General features: G+C 39.7%; 10 protein-coding genes across 10 annotated transcripts; 4 read left to right on the top strand and 6 right to left on the bottom strand.

Annotated features, from left to right (window-relative positions):
- Positions 1 to 101: 101 nt before the first annotated feature.
- Positions 102 to 1,337, bottom strand: BRETT_001205 (uncharacterized protein; the record flags this gene model as incomplete). The annotated part of the gene is made up of 1 exon (XM_041279760.1): positions 102 to 1,337. One exon carries the CDS (start codon positions 1,335 to 1,337, stop codon positions 102 to 104), a length of 1,236 nt encoding a protein of 411 aa, XP_041137974.1.
- A 574-nt stretch (positions 1,338 to 1,911) lies between these two features.
- On the top strand, positions 1,912 to 2,958 carry BRETT_001204 (uncharacterized protein; the record flags this gene model as incomplete). The annotated part of the gene is made up of 1 exon (XM_041279759.1): positions 1,912 to 2,958. The coding sequence occupies one exon, from the start codon at positions 1,912 to 1,914 to the stop codon at positions 2,956 to 2,958; it is 1,047 nt and encodes a 348-aa protein (XP_041137973.1).
- A 94-nt stretch (positions 2,959 to 3,052) lies between these two features.
- On the bottom strand, positions 3,053 to 4,381 carry BRETT_001203 (uncharacterized protein; the record flags this gene model as incomplete). Its single annotated transcript, XM_041279758.1, has 1 exon — positions 3,053 to 4,381. The coding sequence occupies one exon, from the start codon at positions 4,379 to 4,381 to the stop codon at positions 3,053 to 3,055; it is 1,329 nt and encodes a 442-aa protein (XP_041137972.1).
- A 568-nt stretch (positions 4,382 to 4,949) lies between these two features.
- NOP1 (Small subunit processome complex component) lies at positions 4,950 to 6,051 on the bottom strand (the record flags this gene model as incomplete). The annotated part of the gene is made up of 2 exons (XM_041279757.1): positions 4,950 to 5,845; positions 5,958 to 6,051. 2 exons carry the CDS (start codon positions 6,049 to 6,051, stop codon positions 4,950 to 4,952), a joined length of 990 nt encoding a protein of 329 aa, XP_041137971.1.
- A 687-nt stretch (positions 6,052 to 6,738) lies between these two features.
- Positions 6,739 to 7,704, bottom strand: BRETT_001201 (uncharacterized protein; the record flags this gene model as incomplete). The annotated part of the gene is made up of 1 exon (XM_041279756.1): positions 6,739 to 7,704. One exon carries the CDS (start codon positions 7,702 to 7,704, stop codon positions 6,739 to 6,741), a length of 966 nt encoding a protein of 321 aa, XP_041137970.1.
- Positions 7,705 to 8,382: 678 nt separating this feature from the next.
- On the top strand, positions 8,383 to 9,399 carry BRETT_001200 (uncharacterized protein; the record flags this gene model as incomplete). The annotated part of the gene is made up of 1 exon (XM_041279755.1): positions 8,383 to 9,399. The coding sequence occupies one exon, from the start codon at positions 8,383 to 8,385 to the stop codon at positions 9,397 to 9,399; it is 1,017 nt and encodes a 338-aa protein (XP_041137969.1).
- Positions 9,400 to 10,237: 838 nt separating this feature from the next.
- On the top strand, positions 10,238 to 13,126 carry BRETT_001199 (uncharacterized protein; the record flags this gene model as incomplete). The annotated part of the gene is made up of 1 exon (XM_041279754.1): positions 10,238 to 13,126. The coding sequence occupies one exon, from the start codon at positions 10,238 to 10,240 to the stop codon at positions 13,124 to 13,126; it is 2,889 nt and encodes a 962-aa protein (XP_041137968.1).
- Positions 13,127 to 13,720: 594 nt separating this feature from the next.
- BRETT_001198 (uncharacterized protein) lies at positions 13,721 to 15,315 on the top strand (the record flags this gene model as incomplete). Its single annotated transcript, XM_041279753.1, has 2 exons — positions 13,721 to 13,986; positions 14,037 to 15,315. 2 exons carry the CDS (start codon positions 13,721 to 13,723, stop codon positions 15,313 to 15,315), a joined length of 1,545 nt encoding a protein of 514 aa, XP_041137967.1.
- Positions 15,316 to 15,472: 157 nt separating this feature from the next.
- Positions 15,473 to 18,256, bottom strand: BRETT_001197 (uncharacterized protein; the record flags this gene model as incomplete). The annotated part of the gene is made up of 1 exon (XM_041279752.1): positions 15,473 to 18,256. The coding sequence occupies one exon, from the start codon at positions 18,254 to 18,256 to the stop codon at positions 15,473 to 15,475; it is 2,784 nt and encodes a 927-aa protein (XP_041137966.1).
- A 616-nt stretch (positions 18,257 to 18,872) lies between these two features.
- BRETT_001196 (uncharacterized protein) lies at positions 18,873 to 20,954 on the bottom strand (the record flags this gene model as incomplete). The annotated part of the gene is made up of 1 exon (XM_041279751.1): positions 18,873 to 20,954. The coding sequence occupies one exon, from the start codon at positions 20,952 to 20,954 to the stop codon at positions 18,873 to 18,875; it is 2,082 nt and encodes a 693-aa protein (XP_041137965.1).
- Positions 20,955 to 21,020: the final 66 nt, after the last annotated feature.

Genomic DNA, 21,020 nt, shown 5'->3' with positions numbered 1-21,020 from the left:
TATTTACCGATAAGATTCAAATTGTAGCTTCAAAACAAATCATGTTAAAACTGTGATAAACGTATAGAAATTTTACAAAACTGGATGTTCTAGGCTCAGTATCAGCGACGATTGAGATTGGCCTCTACATCATCCTCAAGGATTGAGTCTTTTGTTGGTTCATCGACCCTAAGAAACGAAGGTAGATACTTCCAATCGTCAATAACCACAGCACCATTAAAAACGAGTGTTCCAAACACCATCAAAAAAAATGCAAATAGTTGAAGCCATTTAAATGATTCCCAGCCTATGCAAATAGATATTATCCAAACCAAAAGGGTTCTTGAAGTGTCTATAGTAGAACGAGCAGTAGCACTCAGATTTTCTGTCAACGAGATGCCAAAAAAGTTAAAGCTGGAAATAGAAAGCATAATCAAAAGCGATGATATCAATATGCTCTTATTCTCAAACATTATCTCGATTTCATAAATAATATCCCATTGGCCTTCTTTGCCACTTTCCCTTGATCCAACGAGTATGTATGCAAATATAGCAACACCAAAGCTTACTAGCCAGCCATATAAACCTTCCCATCCAACCAACTCGAGTGGTCGAACCTCAATTTTTGTCAAAATGCTTTCTTCGGCAACAAATTGGAAGGCGGAAAACATTATGCCAACAAAGATTAAGGATATACCGAAAAGTGTTTGTCCCGCGGTAAACTTTGTTGCAGATACTGAATACAAAGATTCAGTGTTTAGTTCACTCAACCAGCCACTTAAGCCAACAAGAAAAACACCCGCAAAAACAACAAAAAGACTTGCCCATTCTATTCTATTGATCTTTCTTCCAAGAAAAACAACAGAGAAAAGGCCGACAAAAAGTATAATCGACCCTCTAGTCATCTGATAAATGGAAACCTGTGTGTAGAGTAAACCCGCATTCATCAACGTGGTTCCCAGAAGATCACAGGTTGAGGGTATTGCAAGTAGCAATGATGTCTTAAAATCGGACACCTTCTTCTTATCCTTTGAAACGCCGGTTTCATGTTCGCTGATTAAAGGTCTAAGCTCATTGGTAGTAGCAGATGCATCTGTTTGCACTTCATCTTGTTCAGACCGGCGCACCTTCCTGCCCAAAAATTTACCACTTGCAACTGGTATCCAGCAAAGCATCTCTCCTATAAACATCTGGATTGTTTGCAAAACCGGAGCCTCAAAGAATCGCTCCTTCCCCGGAGTATCGCAGCCTGAAACACATTGGAGATCCTGGAACTTGGTGAAAATGGAGTTTAATGCACCTGTGATTATCGTTCCTGCAATCAAGAAAGTGAGAAAAGATGCTACTGTCGATGCCATTGTAAATACACTTGGGTTCAGCGATAGTAGTATACACAAAAGAATACCCTGATTTCCAATCGCCCGTTTAAATGACAGTATCAATAGGTATTTCCATTAAATAATTGCAATTAGTTACTTAATTCAAGTATGATTCTGTTTGCGTTATTGTGCTCGGATTTTGATTTTAGAATAGTACTTTGGAGATTCGATAAGATAAATTGACTCTCCACTGTAAATTTGAGATCTAAGGCGGAGATACAAAAAAAAAAAATAATTAATTTGACTTTATCGATAAGACCGCAAGAGAGAGAGAGCAGCCTCGATTACCAAATGAGGAAGCGGAAGGAATAAAATCCTTCAAATGTAAACGGATGTCAGAACATATTAAAATATTGTGGCCGTTTTTAATAAGAAAGTATTCTTGTTTTAAATAATATATTCTGTGTTGAAATTATAAATGGATGTTGGGCTGCCGTTGGCATACTGTTTCTGAGGTTGGCTCTTGAACGCAAATGTTTTCCTATCTGTCGATCTCTCTTTATTCTAAGGAACGTATCTCTGTGAACCAGAAATTTTTAAATTTTAAATCATTATGGTATCAAAATTGCAACAAATGGTGACGGCGGAGGACTTGGAGAAAAAGGATGTGGATGCTCTTGATATCGACAGCAATTCCATGCATTTTCCTATCAAAGACAACATATATGATGATTATTTGAATTACGTTATCCCCTTGACTAGTTCTCATAATTATGATCACATGTGCTTTAAATGTGAAAAACTAAGGCAGCAAAAGCCAATATATGGAATTCAATATTGTCGTAGTCGAGCAAGTGACAATGCAAAAGCGCAAATGGTAACAAAGTCCTCATTTTTATATGCAAGAATACTCTTCAGTGCAAATTCAGGATGTAACCAAGTTCCATTCAGATTAAACCTCTCGATATCTCATTCAAAAGCAAACTTTAATAATTTATCATTACCACTTTTCGCCAATTGCATGGTGATTAATTCAGATTCAAACAGTGTTGATTTGTCGGGTAACCCATACTTCGCAAATGTTAATATTTCAGAACATTATATCAAAAAAGAACAACGGCTAGCCTTTCCTGGCGATAGGCGTAACTTCCCTGGTTTTGAGATACCAAAAGATGGAATTCTAAAACTTGCAATAGAAACTAGTGAGAATGTGTCACAAAGTGTTTTTCAACTTTCCTTTGATCTTAGCGGCCTTGAAAAAGGAAATCGGATGATACTTAAATATACAATTTTTAAACGAACCCAATACACTGTACAGGGATCGGAACATTTGAAGATTGTTAAATTGAATCGAAAACTTAGTGAAATAGAGATCAAAGTGACCCATTTGGAAAATGCATACTATTTATACGATTCCGCAAATATGCTCTTCCATACAAGAAGCAATACTGCCAATCGTTATCGATCACCTCTTCTTGTAAAAGAATTAAATTCATTGGATAGAAAAAAATACCCTGAGCTTGATGAAAAGGATATTTTGATCCCTTTTAAGATCAAGAATAATGTTACAATGGTTCAAAGCGAGCAGTATAAGCTCGATGTTGACTATTTTATAAGAAAGTGCGAATTCTGCGATGAATCCGACATCCTTTATGCATAACATTTACAATTAATGATATCAAACAGTTTAACCTCCTTTACACTATGTATATATGCCTAGTAAAGATACTTGTAATTCCCTCGGGACCACCCATTTATATATAAAGCTCTCTAAAGAAATATTTACCACGTAGAAGTTTGTTACAACCCGGTGCAACGCATCTATTGGGAGCACAAATGTCGGGATCATCAAAATCCAAATTTGCCACAGACACATTATCGTAATTAATCTTCTTTCTTCTTCTTTTTTTCTTGGATGTCTTCGTTTCCCTTGCCGCCCTCAGCATGTTATTCACACATCTCCCACAATACACATGCCCACATTTTCCAAAGAAAATCTTCCTAGAAAGATCGTAATCAATCTTAGTAAGCTTCCGGGAGCACTGCCACGGTGCTCTGATGTCATGATCCAAAACCAAACTCTTAATTTTTTCAGGATCTGTTAAAACCGAATAGCCTTCTGGAATCCCTTCCGCTAAGGTGACTCCGCATAGGGTGCATATATTTGTGTTTGCTGGTAATATTCCTCGTGTAAACTTATCTTGGAGCTCTGCTGGAATTCTGGATTCCGTTTCTTTCTGCTTTTTCAGCCTATCGGCAACCTTATTCCTGCCGTTAATCCTGTGATCTTCCTCGTGCTGTTCACTTCGGGATATTTGCTCCATAATGGCAATAGGGATATCATCCTCCATATCAGTATTCCCTGGAAGCATGGCTGATAACGTATCCTGGACCGTTTGATATGATGGCATAAGCACATCTAACATTCCGGGAACGAGTCCACTTGCTTCACCCATTTCAGGGTGAAATTCTAAAAATGTTCTTAGTCTTTGGAGAATTGCCGAAGTACCTGTTCTTGCTCTTCTCTGCATAAATGGTGCACCAAACCGCTGGTTGTTGTTCCTTCCGCTTCTCCGTAAATTATGACGGCGGCGAAATGCACCGATCTCTGAAGCATCTGTCAGAGGTACGTATCTTTGCCCGTTCGGAAGTCTCAAAAAGTACCCTGCACGTCCATTCTCCATTCCTAAATGTAAATGGGGTCGTGTACGACGTTCACCCGTTATTTGGACCTCCTCTTGTGGTATTTGTCTTTCACCTTCAAACACCACATCATCATTAATCGAAATTTGGTCGTCATCCTCGCCATCAGAGGCCACCAGTATAGGTTCTGCATTTGTTGAATTGCTTCTTCTTGTAGTTGATACTGTGTGTCTTGCATTATTACTACCATTAGACGATGATGAAGGCACAGAAACGGTCTGCCTGTTGATATTATGAGCGTGTGCTATCGGCCGTTGAACAGTTGTCGATCCGGTTATCTCGATTTCATCATTTTCTTCACTTGGTGATGTCTGCCCTTGACTGGCATCAATGTAAACAGGCCTGGTGCTTCTTTCTTCACTTGTAGTTGCTTGATCCATTACAGTAGTGTTTTTGTTCATTTAGTCCGCCCTCATAACTGAGTATGTCCTATGTGTTTCAGGTGCAATATTCTATATTAAACTAAAATAGTATGATACAAAAGCAAAGATGATGGTTCGTTTGAAGCTGAGGGCAAAAAGTATAAGTGTAAAATTAAATACAGTTTATTCTAGTTGAAAGGTTATTCGTGAACGGCAGAAAATATCAAAAAGCTGTTTTGTCCGCCGTGGTTGAGAAAGAGAACGCCAAGCAAGGAGCTCCCCTCCATTCTGTATTATATATATAGGGTTCGCGTGGTGAGGAAAAAGATGCGGTCTCTTTTATTTTTTTTTGCTCCCTCCCTCTTCTTTGTCCTGGTGCCCCCGACCTATTTTTTTTGTTGCCGTTTTGCCCAAGGTAGCCCATACCCTCATTGCAGGATTTAATTTTAGATTATCTTAAAACAGAAATACAGTAAATTTTGTTGATATACCTCGCTATTTATTATTACTATGTACTAATGGAGGTCCATAAAACCAACACGTACTTAAACACCACAACAGTCTATCATGCGTACACCCCCCAGCCTTAGATTCCACCTCTCATGTACTTTCCAACAACAATACAGTGATCTCTCTCATAAGGCTCCAAGGTCAATTGCTCAAGAGGCTTGATTCTTTCCTCTCTCATTTTCTGCACCTCACGGGCAAAAACGGTCTCGGCATCGACAGTGGAGTCGATACAGTTGGCCTTGATAGAGATAACCACACCACCACCATCTTTAAGGAAAAGATGTGAGTTCAAAGCGATAATTCTGGCCTGATCTGGTTGGGCAACATCAGCAAAGACACAGTCCACCATACTCACCAACATTCTGTACTTTTGTGGGTGTCTAGCATCCTCTATTATAGGAATGATGTTTGGTCTCTTCTTGGCCAAAGCAATCAACTCTCTTCCTGGTCTGTGGGCAAACTCCACAGCATAGACAATACCCTCTGGTCCGACCAAATCAGAAACGTGCGAAACAGTGGTACCAGAAGCAGCACCAAGATAAAGCACCTTCTTTCCTGGTCCCATGAAAATGTCATCTAAACCTCCCATGATACCGGCAGCCAACTTCGATCTGAAAGGATTCCAAACTCTGTATTCAATCTTTGTTGGTGGGGTGCTTGGGTCCTTTGAAGGCTCCTCAACACTGATTCTCTTCTCTCCGTACACGGACTCACCTGGAACCAAGTTCTTTGTCACCAACAAATCTTCCTTGCCTCTTGCAATATAGACACCCTGATGTCTGTGAGGTTCTATCACAACTTTGGCTCCTCCTCTTGCTCCTCCTCTTGGGGCTCCACCTCTTCCACCTCTTCCACCTCTTGACCCTCCACGGCCTCCACGGCCACCTCTGAATCCTCCTCTGAATCCTCCACGGCCTCCACCACGGCCTCCTCTAAATCCACCTCTTCCACCACGGCCTCCTCGAGAACCGCCTTCTCTTCCTGTTAAAAAATTGTTTTTATGTTAGTATGCATCCTGGAGGAACTCTTTTGCGCACTCTGCAAAATTCATATAGTCGCCAAATTGCTATATGTTGCAATATACAGAAACACATTAAAGCACTTTGCTTGTGCACTCTTGCTTTGTTCAACTTACCATTTCTAAAGCCACCTCTACCGCCTCTTTGAGAATATGCCATTTTTCTTGTCTATGAAGCTTATACTATTGGTATCTGGCCTTTGTCAAGTCGAAATTCCAATATGAGCACTTGAAAAGAATCGCTTGTATCCTTTCCTGGTAGTTCTACACTGATGGTGAAATTTTTTAGTTGTGGAAAATTTTTTAGAAAGCTTTTTTTTCTCTTTCCGCGAGGTCTGTTAATTTTTTTTTTTTTTTTTTTTTTTGCAGATACATTTTGCCCCATGCTGTGCTAAATGAACTTTTCACCCTCAGCTACTTCAAATGTAGCGACCCTCTCTCAAGTCGATCGGCTTACGTTATTTACCTCTCACTAAGAATCCGGGTAACTTGTAGATACGACAGAAGGCAACGTTGTTATAAGGATTTACATTTATTTGCACTAATAAGCGGATATTGATCTCGCAGACATCAATGACATAATCCAGCAATAACCAACCTAGTTATAAATGTTATGGCCTCTTTTTGTGCTTATAAAGTATATTGTGTGTTATCAAAGACTAACATCCTTCATGCTTTTTTTTTAGACTAAGTCAACACTTTTCATCGTCGTTTTCAAGCACAAATAAATATTTCCTGTCACTACCGTTCATCTACTTCAAATTTTATGTGTCAGTACAACTTAATCAAAAGAAAATCTTACTCATTTATTCTATAGAAATTAAAAAGGAGCACAAGTATTCAAAGTTCAGTCCTTCGCTTCCTTGTTTCTTGGTTTATTATCCTTCAGTTTACGTGCTGGAAGAACTTGCTCAAAAGTCTTGGTCCAATCCTTATATTCAAACCAACGTATAAGAAGTTCAACGACATGTGCGGTTGTCAAGACCTTTCTACCACTTATTTTAATGCACTCATCAATAGGAAGACGTCTTGTCTTAATTCCTAACTTTTCTGCCTTTTCCTTACAAAGATTTTTATGTCGTCCTTTATCCACAATTCCTCCAACGATATATGTTTCACCACTCTTCAACTCCTCAATTTTTTCATCTGTGTCTGCGGAGAGATATGTGACTTTCGACAAGTCTTTTCCCACAAATAACTTATCTAAGTCATCTTCGGTGAACTCAATCTCGTTGTGATCCCACTTGAAATAATCCTTCAATGACTCATCAAACCTACTTTTAAGCCTCTTGTTAAAGCAGCCAATAACCAGCTTAACTCTGTTTGGACTTCTTTTGTTCACAGAATATGATCGTGCTATCTGGCCACTCAAAGAAACAACTTCCTTCTCTAGCATTAAATCATCGAATGCGCAGTCTACAATTATACTAACGTTTGTATCCTTTTGTTCATCTACTGTCAGCTTCTTTGGCTTCTTTGCCGGAAGTAACGAACTATAATCCTCACCTTTATCCTTCAGTTCTTGTATCTTTCTTTTCCTTTCCTGCTTACGCTCTCTTAGACGTTGTCTCCTAGCAACTCTCATCTGCACCTTATTTTCTTCCCATCTTTTCCGTTTCATCATCTTTTTCCATTGATGTTTACTCATTCCCTCAGGAATAATCGGTTTTGGTTTCCTTGGGTAAACCTTCTTTTTATTTCCATTTTCAGCTTCATTTTCCACTGACTCAGAAGATTCAGCATGGTCTGCACCAGCCTGCTCCTTCTTAGCAGATACATTCACCAAATTTGTGGCATTTATAGTTTCTGTCATAATGTGAGCATATGCTACTGTATTTCAGCGTCAATATGTTGGGGAAGGGGATTTAATCTACTTCTGTACACTTCTCTCATAGCTTGTTACTAGCTCTCCCACAACTTCAACAGTCGTCGAAAATTTAAATACGCAGTCGATCGTCTGGACATGAAATTTTTGCCGTCGCTGGAAAATATTTTTTAGCAAGACGTCCTTTTACGTTCCTCGGAATAAGGGTAAATGGTATATTCAATCGGGCATAACAGCTTATTATTATCCATTTCCATTTCATTTATATGACAGCTATTAGCCTAAGTTCATGAAAATGCGGCAAAAAGAGAGGTATCGGGAAAACTACTGTGAAGGATCATACTTGCTCCGTTATCAGTTAGAGCTTTCTGTATAGCCGTGCAGCCGGACAAAAAAAAAGCAGCAGGACCCGCATGAATTTTTTTTTCACTTTTTTCCCCGACTCTGGAATCCATTATTACGACGAGCTTCTTTTTCTCGTAAACTTTTTTTTTTTGTTTGATTTTTTATCTATAATTTACATGTTTTTCCCTTACTTTTCACTTCTTTCTATCAACATCATCAAATTGTTCAAACAGGCACAGCTTCGAAATAAAAGGTTTGAATACATAATAATTCGGTATCGTTATTTGCTTCTTTGCTAGTAGGCCTGTTTATTGACTCAATATGACACCACCTTTAAATTCTGTGGCCCTTGATGCACAAACCATAAGTGGTATCACAGGATCTATCTCGATAGCATGCTGGATAATAGTTTTTGCACCACAGATCTATCAGAACTTTATACGAAAGAGTGCGACTGGTGTGTCACTGCTATTTGTGATTCTTTGGCTTGCAGGTGATGTTTTCAATGTTATCGGTGCAGTTTTACAAAAAGTTCTACCGACAATGATCGTGCTTGCTTTCTATTATACATTTGCAGATATTGTACTTTTATGGCAATGCCTTATTTATGGACATGATAAGGACAGTGATATTGATCCCGTGCATCTTTCCCCAGCTAATCCTTTGAACGAAGATGAGCCTCTATTGGATACTGTCATAAGCAGTCACACTTTGAGTGGGCGTTCGGATGATCGCAGAAGCCGTGATTACACGGATATTGAAAGCGGAACAAACTTTGAGGATATCGATGGTGTTAATCTAACCAGCAGCTGTGATACTGATGCAACAAGAGAGTATTTCTATAACTTTTTAATGGTTCTCCTTGTTTGTTTGGCGGGCGTTGGTGGATGGCTTTTCAGTTCTAAGGATGAAAAATCCACCCCTCCTGTTGATGAGAATTTGACGTTCAATCTAGCTGCTCAGATATTTGGATGGCTGTGTACGGCACTTTATTTGGGTTCCCGTATTCCCCAAATTATATTGAACTATGAGAGAAAGTCATGTGAAGGAATTTCATTTTTGTTCTTCCTCTTTGCTTGCTTGGGAAACATCACCTATGTGATCTCTATTGTTGTGGTGTCTTCGGGAAAGAAGTATATTTTGATCAATCTACCTTGGTTGGTTGGTTCTCTCGGAACTTTGGGCGAAGATTTTGTGATATTCTTCCAGTTTTTCCTCTACAGGGATAACAGTCGAAGCTTAGAAGAAGAGATCATAGACGAGGATGAAGTTCTATCGCAACAGGAGGAAGCAGATGAGGGAGAAGTTACCGCTGTTAGAACATACGGTACTGCATAAATCAAGCTTTAATGAGTAAGGCAAGGTCAGGACGTTGCTTTATTTGCTTTGTTATATTTTTCTCATTTTTTTTTTTCTTCCTTTGCGTAACCAGATACCTTTTATTCTGAAGCATCGGGAAAGAATAGCATTCCTTTAATGTGCTTTGTTGGATTACGTTCTAACTTTTTGGGGTAAAAATTCATCGGTTTATGAGAAAGATAACTAGCCTTTTTTTTTAGGAAAGTAGCATCTTTTTATCTAAAGTCTTAGCCATACAACGTTTATATACTCTATATACTCTATATACACATGTGCATTTCGATATACATTTGCTCACATCCATTTGAATTAATCCTTGCATTAAATTTTAATTTTTATGTTCTCTGTAATGGTTTTTGTTTAATTGTTTTTAGTGTGACGCCGATTCTTTATGAAGTTTTTGTTATAACTAGTATTGAGTGTTTTTAAGGCTCCAGAAAGGAAAAGTATAAAAGTAAAAAGAACTAAGTAAGAAGGTAAAAAGAACAGGATAAAAGGGGAAATGCACATGTTTAAATACCTTTGATCCTTATGAGTGAGGTTTTCTTGGGCATAAACAAGGCAGGGCAGCTTTATGTAGACGCGACTCTCGACGCATCTATTACATTCTCCAGCAAAATATCTTTGGAATGAAAACGCGTTTTCAAATTATCACAGCGCGCTCCAAATAAAATCTGAGAGCCCCAAACGCGAACCTGCCCCGCGACTTTATTTTTCTCTCCTTAGCAGTACTTTGAGCAACATCTTGCTTTTTCATAACGTTATCTGGTAGCAATAAATCTAACTGTATTGATAGTGATCACTTGAATATACAAGAATGTCAAGTGTGCGCCCAGAGTTGAAATTCTCCGATGATCGGGATCAAAGATCGTTCTACTATAAGTATCTAAGATTAGCTGACAAGCCACAGAGAACTATCAGGGTGGTTGATAAAGGTGACTATTACAGTGTGTTTGACCAAGATGCAGAGTTTGTGGCCGATCTTATTTACAAAACACAGTCGGTTATTAAGAATTCACATGTTAAGATATCCGGAATTGACAAACAAACTGTTCAATATTTGACATTATCGCCAGCAGTCTTTGCAAACTTGGTGAAAATTGTCGTCATCGACATGGGTTACAAGCTTGAAATATATGACCGCACATGGAGCAATTGCAAAATGGCCTCGCCCGGAAATTTGACCGAAATCGATGATTTGATAAACACATCAGAATTAAGTTCCGTGTCAATAATTGCGGCCTTGAAGTTGGTCAATTCATCTAGTGAAGGAAGGAAAATCGGATTGGGCTATTATGATCCGAATCATAAATATATTGGTTTATCTGAATTTATGGATAATGGTTTGTATTCAAACTTGGAATCGATTCTTATTCAATTGGGTGTTAAGGAATGCCTCCTTCCCGAAAATGCGGATTCTAAAGATCCAGAATTTGAGAAAGTGAAGCATGTTATAGACAGATGTGATGTTGTTATCACTGAATTCAAATCCTCTGAATTCAATGTGAAGAATGTTGAACAGGATCTTGTTACATTGACCGGTAATGAACTTGTCCTTTCTACAAATGAAATGAGCAGTCTTCAGCTTGCACAGTCATGTGCGAACGCGTTGGTTTCTTATCTATCTCTTCTTTCTGATGATTCTAACCGTGGAGCCCTGTCTATTGGAAAGTATAACCTTGAACAATTCATGAAGTTGGATTATGCAGCGGTCAGAGCATTAAACTTGTTTCCTCCTCCAAACTTTAACAACTCTATGAACAAAACATCGTCACTTTTTGGTCTCCTTAACAACTGTAAAACTGCCGGAGGCACAAGACTTCTTTCTCAATGGATAAAGCAGCCGTTAGTTGATGTCAATGAAATCAATAAAAGACACATGCTTGTTAAGTTCTTCTTCGATGACATGAATTTAAGAACCAGCCTTCAAAACGATTTTCTTTCTGGCGTTCCGGATATCGCAAAACTTTTGAAAAAGATTAGCTCCAAGCGTAACAGAATGGCCCGTTTGGATGATGTGATATGCCTCTATCAGATGTGCCTTAAGCTTCCGGTGGCTATTAAATTGTTGACCGAGGGACTAACAGGAATTATGAACGATGATGAAAAGGAAAATGCTCTCACCAAGCAGTTGGTGAGCTCTCTGTGGATTGAACCAATTACGGAGTGTGGCAAAGTTTTGAAAACTTATGAGGCTATGATCGAGCAGACGATTGATCTATCTTCATTAGAAAATGCAACTTCAGCCAGCGCATTCTCCAATTCAATGCTTGCTATTAATCCTGAATACGATGAATCCTTGATGAATCTTAGTAAGAAGCTTGATAAAGTACAGAAATCGATGCATAATATTCACGCGGATGTGGGTGATGAACTTGGTATGGAGTTGAACCGGAAATTGAAGCTTGAGGATCATCATTTACATGGATGGTGTTTCAGACTTACACGAAATGATGCCTCCTGTATTCGTGGTAACCATAAATACAGAGAACTTTCCACAGTCAAGGCGGGTGTTTACTTTACAACAAAGGAATTAAGTCATTTGAGTCGTGTGTATAAATCCTTGCAAGAAAATTATGAAAAATGTCAAAGAGAAATTGTTGATGAGGTCGTTTCGACGGCTGCCACATACGTTCCTGTTTTCACTAAGTTGGAGATTTCAGTTTCGAAACTGGATGTGATTGTTTCTTTTAGTCATGCTGCGGCATTTGCTCCTATCGAATACGTTAGACCAAGTCGCATGTATTCTCTAAACTCTGAAAGACGTGTGTGCAACTTGAAAGAGGCAAGACATCCATGCTTGGAGCAGCAAGAGAATATGATGTTTATAGCAAATGATATCCACATGGAGAAAAATAAGGAGGAATTTCTCATAATAACGGGACCAAACATGGGTGGTAAATCCACTTATATACGGACGGTTGGTGTCATTGCGTTAATGAACCAAATAGGTTGTTTTATTCCAGTTTCAGAAGGTTCTGAAATTTGCATAGTCGACTCGATTCTTGCTCGTGTTGGTGCTTCAGACTCCCAACTAAAAGGTGTTTCTACCTTTATGTCAGAAATGCTTGAGATGTCATCAATTATCAAGACTGCTACAGCAAACTCATTAATTATTGTGGATGAATTGGGCAGAGGTACATCCACTTATGATGGTTTCGGTCTAGCATGGTCGATTTCCGAATATATATCGACGAAAATCAAGGCATTCACGTTATTTGCTACACATTTCCATGAGCTCACAACATTAGCAGAAAAAATCCCTACAATTAGTAACCTTCATGTTATGGCACATGTGGAAGATGTGGATAACGTTGCAAGAAAAGGTTCAACCGACAATATAACACTTCTCTACAAAGTAGAGCCGGGTATTTCTGACCAGTCCTTCGGAATTCATGTTGCCGAAATTGTCAGATTTCCTAGTAAGATCATCTCTATGGCGAAAAGAAAAGCATCGGAGCTAGACGATAATGAGGATGAAAATGCAGATAGTAAGAGGCCACATTTCTCTGATGATGAGCTTCTTGGTGGAAGAGAAACTTTAAAGGCTGTTTTGAAAGCATGGAAAAGTAGCGTCGAAAGTAAAGGAGGCCTTGAAAAACTATCTAGTGATGAAGTTACTGGAGAGCTTAGAAGTATTGTTTCTACAAAGTTCAAATCGGAGTTCGAAGCCGACAAAGTTTTACAATATATTTTGGCACTTTGAGAGCAGTGGTGGCGGCAAAGAAATCCAGTTTGGTAATAAGGTATTTTTGACTGTAATTCTTAAATTTAAGAGAGACTATTTTCCTTCATGTTGTACAGATTAAATTCAACGTAAAATCCTTTTTAAAAAAATGCTTTCCCTATTTCCCCATATGGTTTTTTTCAACGTCGGGGAGCAGGGTGATTGAATATATATCTGGGTTCCTGAATTTTCATTGGTCAAAAAAAAATCTTATCGCGATCATAATATTCGGTGATCTCCGTTGATCCACCGCATTTTCCTAATAAAGCCAAAACGAAGATTCATCTACCCGGATTTCTGCATGCATGAGGAATTTCTCATTAAAGCACTAATAGAATAAATATGTAAATAAGTAGGAATAAGCCAGGGATGTTGCGATGCATCCATGTTCAAGAAATAATTCCGTTGATTATCCTTGTAGCATACGTTCTAACGTGCAACCGTTTTCTTTCAGTATTTTTCGGTTATATTCACTGGTGTGATCATTGCCAGAGATATCATATTTGCTTTGAGGTTTGGGCCAAGACTAGTGTGTTTCACCTGTATTTTTTTTTATTTGTCAAAAATTCTTGAATGTCGAAGGTTATTTCCTCCTCTAGAGTCGTTATCGAAGGTACCATAATACCGGCAACCATCGTTTTCTCTCGTATTACCGGTAAAATTCTGGACATATTCAAAGACGAGATTCTTTCGGAGAAAGATTTGAGATTACGATCGTACGATGTTGTGAGTTATAGAAATTTCGGTTCACTTGTGATCATGCCGGGACTTGTTGATTCTCATGTTCACTTAAATGAACCTGGAAGAACACCTTGGGAGGGATTTGCAACAGGAACACAGTCCGCAGCTTCAGGAGGAGTTACAACAATTGTTGATATGCTTTAAACAGTATTCCACCTACAACCACTCTTGCTAATTTTCAGAGAAAGATCGATGCGGCAACAGGTCAAGTCTGGGTTGATACTGCCTTTTGGGGTGGTTTGGTTCCTGACAACTTGGATGACTTAATTCCATTGATTAGATCCGGTGTGCGTGGATTCAAGGGATTTTTGATGGATAGTGGAGTGGAAGAGTTTCCCCTGGTGACGCCGGCCTATATAAACAAGGTTCTTGCAAAAGTGCAAAATGAAAACACGTTGATTATGTTTCATGCTGAAATGGCACCGGAACCACATGAGAATAAAATACAGGTATATTCCCAATGTTATAATAACCGTAACAGCTTAGCGGAAACGAAAACTTGTGGTGATCATGGCAATTTGACCTGTCAACAAGCTGAAATTCTTTCATCGTCACCGGTTCTTCAATATGTGGAACCTTTGGCCACCATCGATGATGAAATGTCACCATTAACTTTAGTTAAAAGCACAAATGATGCTCTAACATCTGTTGATCCACGATCATATGATTCATTTTTGGCTTCGAGGCCAGATTCTTTTGAAGTCAGAGCCATTACGCATATAATTGACTGTCAGAAGCATCACCCCACTGTTCCAATACATATCGTGCATTTGGCAACCAGCCATGCCCTTCCAATCATTAAAGAAGCCAAATTCAAATTGGGACTCCCACTTACAGTAGAAACGTGCTTTCATTATCTTACTTTGGATGCAGATAATATTCCAGCCGGAGCTACCCAATTCAAATGTTGTCCACCAATTCGTTCTGCTGCCAATAAAGACAAACTTTGGAAAGCTCTTTTGGATGGTGTAATCACCTCCGTAGTGAGTGATCATTCACCATGTACCTCAGATCTTAAAAGGTTGGATGAGGGTGACTTTTTCAAAGCATGGGGCGGTGTTACTTCTCTTGGACTTGGAATGATTATGCTTTGGGAAGCAGGAAGGAAGTATGCCATTAGTTTAACCGATATAGTAAGGTGGTGCTGTGAAAATACTGCCCAGCAGGTTGGTCTAGCAAATTCCAAGGGGCATATCCGAGTTGGATACGATGCAGACTTCGCAATCTTTGATCCTGATGTTGTGTATAGGATTGATAATACTAGGACATTTTTCAAAAACAAGCTCACGGCATTCAGTGGGAAGAAGGTTCATGGCAGGGTTGTTGAAACAATTCTAAGAGGCAATTCCATATATGCCATCGGTAAAGGTGTCAGTGGAATGCCAATGGGTAGACTCATTCTTTCTCCTAGAGAAAATAAGCCATAGAGCGCAACGCCTAATAAATACTAATCAATTACAATTTTGCGTAATTACGTACTTAAAAATCTATATTCTACATTAACAAAATTGCGATGAAAGCAATACAAAAAAGAAAACTATTATATATAGTGCTATATAAATCTCCTTTCACATGGAAAGCTACTCAGCTTCCATACCTTTCAATTAATGATGCCTTGTGTCCATCATCTAACTTTGATATCAACTTCGACCACTGATCTGTACCCAGTCCATTCTGAATTCCATGAACTAGCATATGAAAAGTCTGTCCCAATTCTTCTCCCGGGTCCTCGTATGTTGCAATGCAGGCCAAAAAATAGCATAAGGCATCTTTAGTGGCTGCATCGTTTGTATTAAGCATTGAAGGATTGGCCATTATTATGTTGCACATCCCTTGTAATGCTGTCCGCTTTTCTTGATTTTCTTCGGAGTGTAACATATAGGAAGACCACGAGAAAAGAACCTGGGACAAGTACTGACCCATTGAAGATGCATTGTTGTTACCAAGGCGACCAATCGTGATAGCGGTATTTTCAAGAATGGTCGAATCCATATCCGTCTCCAAGCACATCTGTGCCAATATCCTCAAGAAATTATCCAAGTATGGAGACATTGCATTACTATCTATCCTTAAAGAGAGTTCACCCAATGCCCATATTGCGTTGTTGCAAGATGGTATTGAATCGTATGTATGGTTGGCAATTTCGTTTCCGATACATACCATGACATCATGGAGAAATGGCAAAATGAAGTTGTGCACTCCATAAATGCACAAGTCTCCAAGCAATGCATATGCACTTTGCCTAATGTCTCCAAATTCGCCTTGCATGGATTGAATTAATGACTGCATAAGAGTATTTGGTTTTCCCTCTGGTTGCCCTGAAGACTGCACCAAATCGTTAAAGTGGGCACCCAATCCTTGCACAAGACCATCAATCAAGTCCAATGCCGTAACAATAAAGTCATCCTCTGGTGCATCGTAGTCCGCATCTTTCAACGATATGCTTTTTCCCTGAAGACAGTTTGATAAAACACGAACAGCACGATCATAAACAGGTGATGCGTAAGGTGCAAAGGACTCCTCCAATGCTGCAGCAACGGATGATAGACATTCAAGTAATGGCCAAAGATCATGATCATCGTCTTTGAGCACCTGCCACTTGGTCATAAGTGGTGGTAGAAGCATTTTAATCAAGTTGTCATGTCCCTTCAGCAGATACCCCACCTTCTCCGAAAACGTTTGAACCGTGTCATATAGAATGATCATGTTTTTCCGCTGGTACTTCTGGAAGTACATGTTGAAATGTTGAAGAAGTGGCTCAATAAACTGTGCGAGGATATCTGGGGTCGAACTGTCAATGAAGTCCGCAAGTGCCGAACAAGCACTTTGTTGAACAACCTTCTTCCTGTCCAGTGCACAGTCCATAATGCATGTAAAAGTAGGCCTGAAGTAGTTGGCACAGCCTGTTTGTTGGGCAGCCTGTTCGCATATCCATGAAGAGTATCTTCCCAAAGTCCAACAGGCTATTAAGCGAACTCTTGGCTGTGGATCCGAAAGCCTTTCAACTAAGTATGGAACCAGAGATGGTAACTCATTGGCAGCAACTTGCCAACAGCCCTCAGCGACAGCACCCAATGCTAAAATAGCAGCTTCTCTTATCGGCCATTTCTCCGAGGTAATCTGCTGTTTCACTGCCGGAAGAGTAAGCAGGAAAACTTTTTGTGGGTAGCCCGATGCCAATGAGTCTAATGTAGCTGCAGCGCACTTCCGGATTGTCCATGATGGAGTCAAGTCAGAGTCATCTGCATCAGAAAGATCCGAGGAATCGTCTGAAAGTTCAGAATCGGATGCTGTGTCTGTATTGTTTCCGCGATTACGATTTCCTCGGCTTTTTACCGCCGTCGGCTTTATATCCTCGTCTTTATCAACAACGTTCTCGTCATCATTTTCATCCTGACCCTCCATTAAAAACACCTCCATTTCAGAATAAACCATATTCTTGAGAAGGGCCGGTATGATAACATCCAATTTACTCTCCACATGATTCGCCAAGTACGTTGACGAGGAGATAGAGAGAAGAACTTCGCAGGCTTGTAAAGCAACATCATCATCGTCATCACCCATTGTGTGCACACAGTAATCAATTATACCGGCTAAGTGTGGGGCCAACTTACTTGGTGCCATTTCCACAACTTCATTAAAAGCACGACAGACAGATGTCCGCACCTTTGGGTCCTTGTCTGTTGCTAGTTCAAACAACCTGGATAAAAATTTATCGAGCAACACCAAAATTGATTGCGACTCGACTTCCAAAACATAATTGAGACACGTCAATGCTAGAACACGCACCCGTGCACTTTGAGAAGTGGTAAGCTCAATAAACTGTGGAACCATAAAATTAAGAGGCCGATCACCATTTGCATACTCTTTGTCAAGTGTTGAGGCGGAATCTTCACAAATTTTAGCAAGACTGCTCATTGCTCCTTCCTGCGAGTCCGTGCTTCCATTTTGATTGGTAGCCAGTTGCATCAAATCTCCTAAAATATTCGGCCACCTCGTCACCCCAACAATTTGTAAAAGCGTGGTAATAACGTTTCCTGTGATGTTTCGAACGAGACCGGCATTGTCCATGAGGCCCAGAGGAATTCTTTCCAGAAGATACTGTTTAACTTGGGGAGATTTTTGCATCCAGTTCCTAGCAACATCATTTTTCAACACTAATCCAGAAGCAGCCCTCACTTGGGGTTGAACCTGTTTACCCTCTATAAGAACATGAAGCAAATAATTATCCAACTCTTGCTCTCTTTCTTCCGCTTGTTTCAATGCAGATGTCGCTTGTTCTCTTACACTCCTTTCGGCCGAAAGCGTTCCCATCAAAATATTCACCAGCTGATTGACAGCATTCTGATCTGGTGCCCAATTTGACATTTTTATTCGAATACGAACTGCCTTTATGAACAGTTGAATCTGATAGCCAACCAAGCGCACCGAGTCTATCAACCTTTTGTCAAAACTAGATAATATACCTAATTGAGGCAAAGTAAAATGGCAAAACTACCACAAATTTTGTGATATGCTTCTTTGTTAAGAAGACAATTTAAAAGATGGTGCTTAAGGATAGCCCTGAGTATGGCTTACTATACATTGAAATTCATTGCTCTAATCCCAATCAAAAATTTTCATCAGAATGCTTTCTTTGCCTGATCGAGCTCCCAAAAAAAAAATAAAAATAAATAAATAAATTGACAAAAAAATAAAAAAAAATCGGCTTTGGAGAATATATATTCCGGGCTTACAATTCAGATGGCACTGCACATCCTAACCCAACTACAACCGAGACTCAAAGTACAGGCTACCTATTCCTTTCAGAAATCACTACAGACTGAAGTCTAAATTATCAAAACAGGCATTTAATAAACTAGTATGATCACTAATCTTTTAACTTATATTCATATACAGTTCTTGTCTATTTATATTCTGCGTTTGTACGCACATAGGGCCAGTCAAGTGTATATATTATTGAGTGGTTTCTTTAATCAAAAGCTCATTTGTGTGTAGATGGATTTTCAATGTAAATATCTTTCATCATTTTCTCTAGCTCCTCCATGTGATTCATCAGAGGATTGAAAATCTCGCTAGTCACAGGATGCAATTTTGTGAAAGAGCCTGAATCTGACACAGCCCGAGGTGGTTTTCTAGTATCCTTTACTTTTCGAACGTTGTTATATGATAAATCCTCACTCTTGTAACGCTTTCTTAATGTGGAAATTGTGCTCGGCCCGGTACTGCTATCTTGATCGTTAAAATCGGGAGGTACAAATTCGGCATCTACAAATTTGTTCCCTTTATCCCGCAATCTCTGAGAGCTGAACTCAGGACTGTTTTGTATCAAGTCGTCCAACATTTGAATACTTTGGGAAAGTGGTATTGAATGCTTTTTCTTACTGTCGCCTTTATTGCATTTTTCATCCTTGCCGGATAGCTTTCTTAGAGTATTGAATCGCGACTCGTTCACTTCGCTATTCTCTTTAACAATAGCGTTATTTGAATTGCTCAAGCATCTATGCTCCTTTATCACCTTGGCTTCCTTGACCTTGACTTCATCGTTTCCCCAACCATCACTATAATCGGAGTTGGTAGATGGTGAATACGATCCAATGGACCCAGATCCATTGACAAATGGTGCACTTGGTGGATTCGAGTCCTTTTGTGTTCTATCATACTCATCCAGATCGTTTATAAGAAAGTTTGTCCTGCAAGCTCTCTTTGGAACAATTAATGGTATCGATGCCTCCACGTGCTTTGCAACAACGTCCTTCTCATCATCATCGCCGGATGCATTATGTAAATATACTTCACTGGTTTCCTCCGTTAGTTGAGGCAGTGATCCCGCAAACGTAACATTCTTTTTATGGGTGCTCTTTCCTCTTTTAAGCGAGCTTTTACGGCCTAGTGAGGCTGCCCCGGCCGACGTCAAATGATCCTTCATGCTTCTAAGAGATTGCATTGATGAACTATTGTATGATGTCAATGATGACGGTATCGAACCCAGAGATGACGACATATTTTTACCTGTTCCGTTTGTGCCATCGCTGTTACTTGCTGCTTTGCGGTCAACCGGATTATAATCAAGTAGCTTTAGGTCTTCTGTGGACAAATGTGTGTTCTCTGTACCTCGTTCTAGAACCTCGTTTTTCCAACAGTTGAGCCTGGCAAGTCGCTCTTCATAGGTCTCTAAAATTTCCGCAGGGGCAAATCCAACGGTTCCATCCCCCGTACGTCTTACAAGCCACCAAAAGCTGTCAGAATCATTCAGTAATTGGACAGCATCATCTTTGGAGAGCTCCACCTGTGATGAATCAGGTCCAGAAAAGTCATACAGAGCATACAATTTGTTGGGATCCAGTTCACGTGGAGGAGACGCGGGAGGTGATGGTAGCAAACCTTCGGTGTAGTCTGTAAGCAATTGGTTACCAAAGTCATCATCATCGTCATCATCTTCATAGTCATCAACGATTTCCTCTTCGTGCTCCTCACACTGTCTCATTCCAGTATTATCACTAACATTCTGCAAATTGTCCATACGAGCATTCTCTTTCTTCCGAGACTCTACCATTCTGACATGTTTGTCTTCCCTTTCAGTCGGTGGATCGTCCATTACAACTTCCTCATCTTGATAAATTGTTCCTTTATGCACATTCGAATGTGTACCGGCATCCTTGTCCGTTGAAAAATTTCCCGTTATCGAACTTGAAGGTACCGGTGAACGCGCTTTCTCGACTGATGTGTTATTTCCGGAAACTGTTCTATTCTCCCTGGCGGAAGTCAAGGCAACATGCAATTTCTCTCTGAAGTTAGCATCCATCTCTAATGTACTGAGAGAAATATTTTTCAATTGCTCATTTGTCGTCTTGCTTGGTGATTCAGTATTACGAACAACGGTAGATGATGACTGTGATGATCCTGACGAGGATAGTGCTTCCAACGCATTCCCTAGAGATCTGGAAGGTGCACGTCCTTTTAAAAAGTCATAACTCATGTTCGGATCATCCGTGCTATCCTGGTCAATATTAAGATCTTTCCGTGTATACTGCCTTCGTTGCAGTAGTGTTCCTATTTGTTCCATTGCAGTATGTTTTTTGTACTCCTTTAGCCCTCTCTTCTGTTGCTTGCTTACTTCCCCTTGTTTATG

The sequence above is a fragment of the Brettanomyces bruxellensis genome, chromosome 8, assembly GCF_011074885.1.
Source record: "Brettanomyces bruxellensis chromosome 8, complete sequence".
Taxonomy (NCBI): domain Eukaryota; kingdom Fungi; phylum Ascomycota; class Pichiomycetes; order Pichiales; family Pichiaceae; genus Brettanomyces; species Brettanomyces bruxellensis.
The sequence above is the reverse complement of the archived record's forward strand: the minus strand, read 5'-3'. Positions and strand labels throughout refer to the sequence as shown.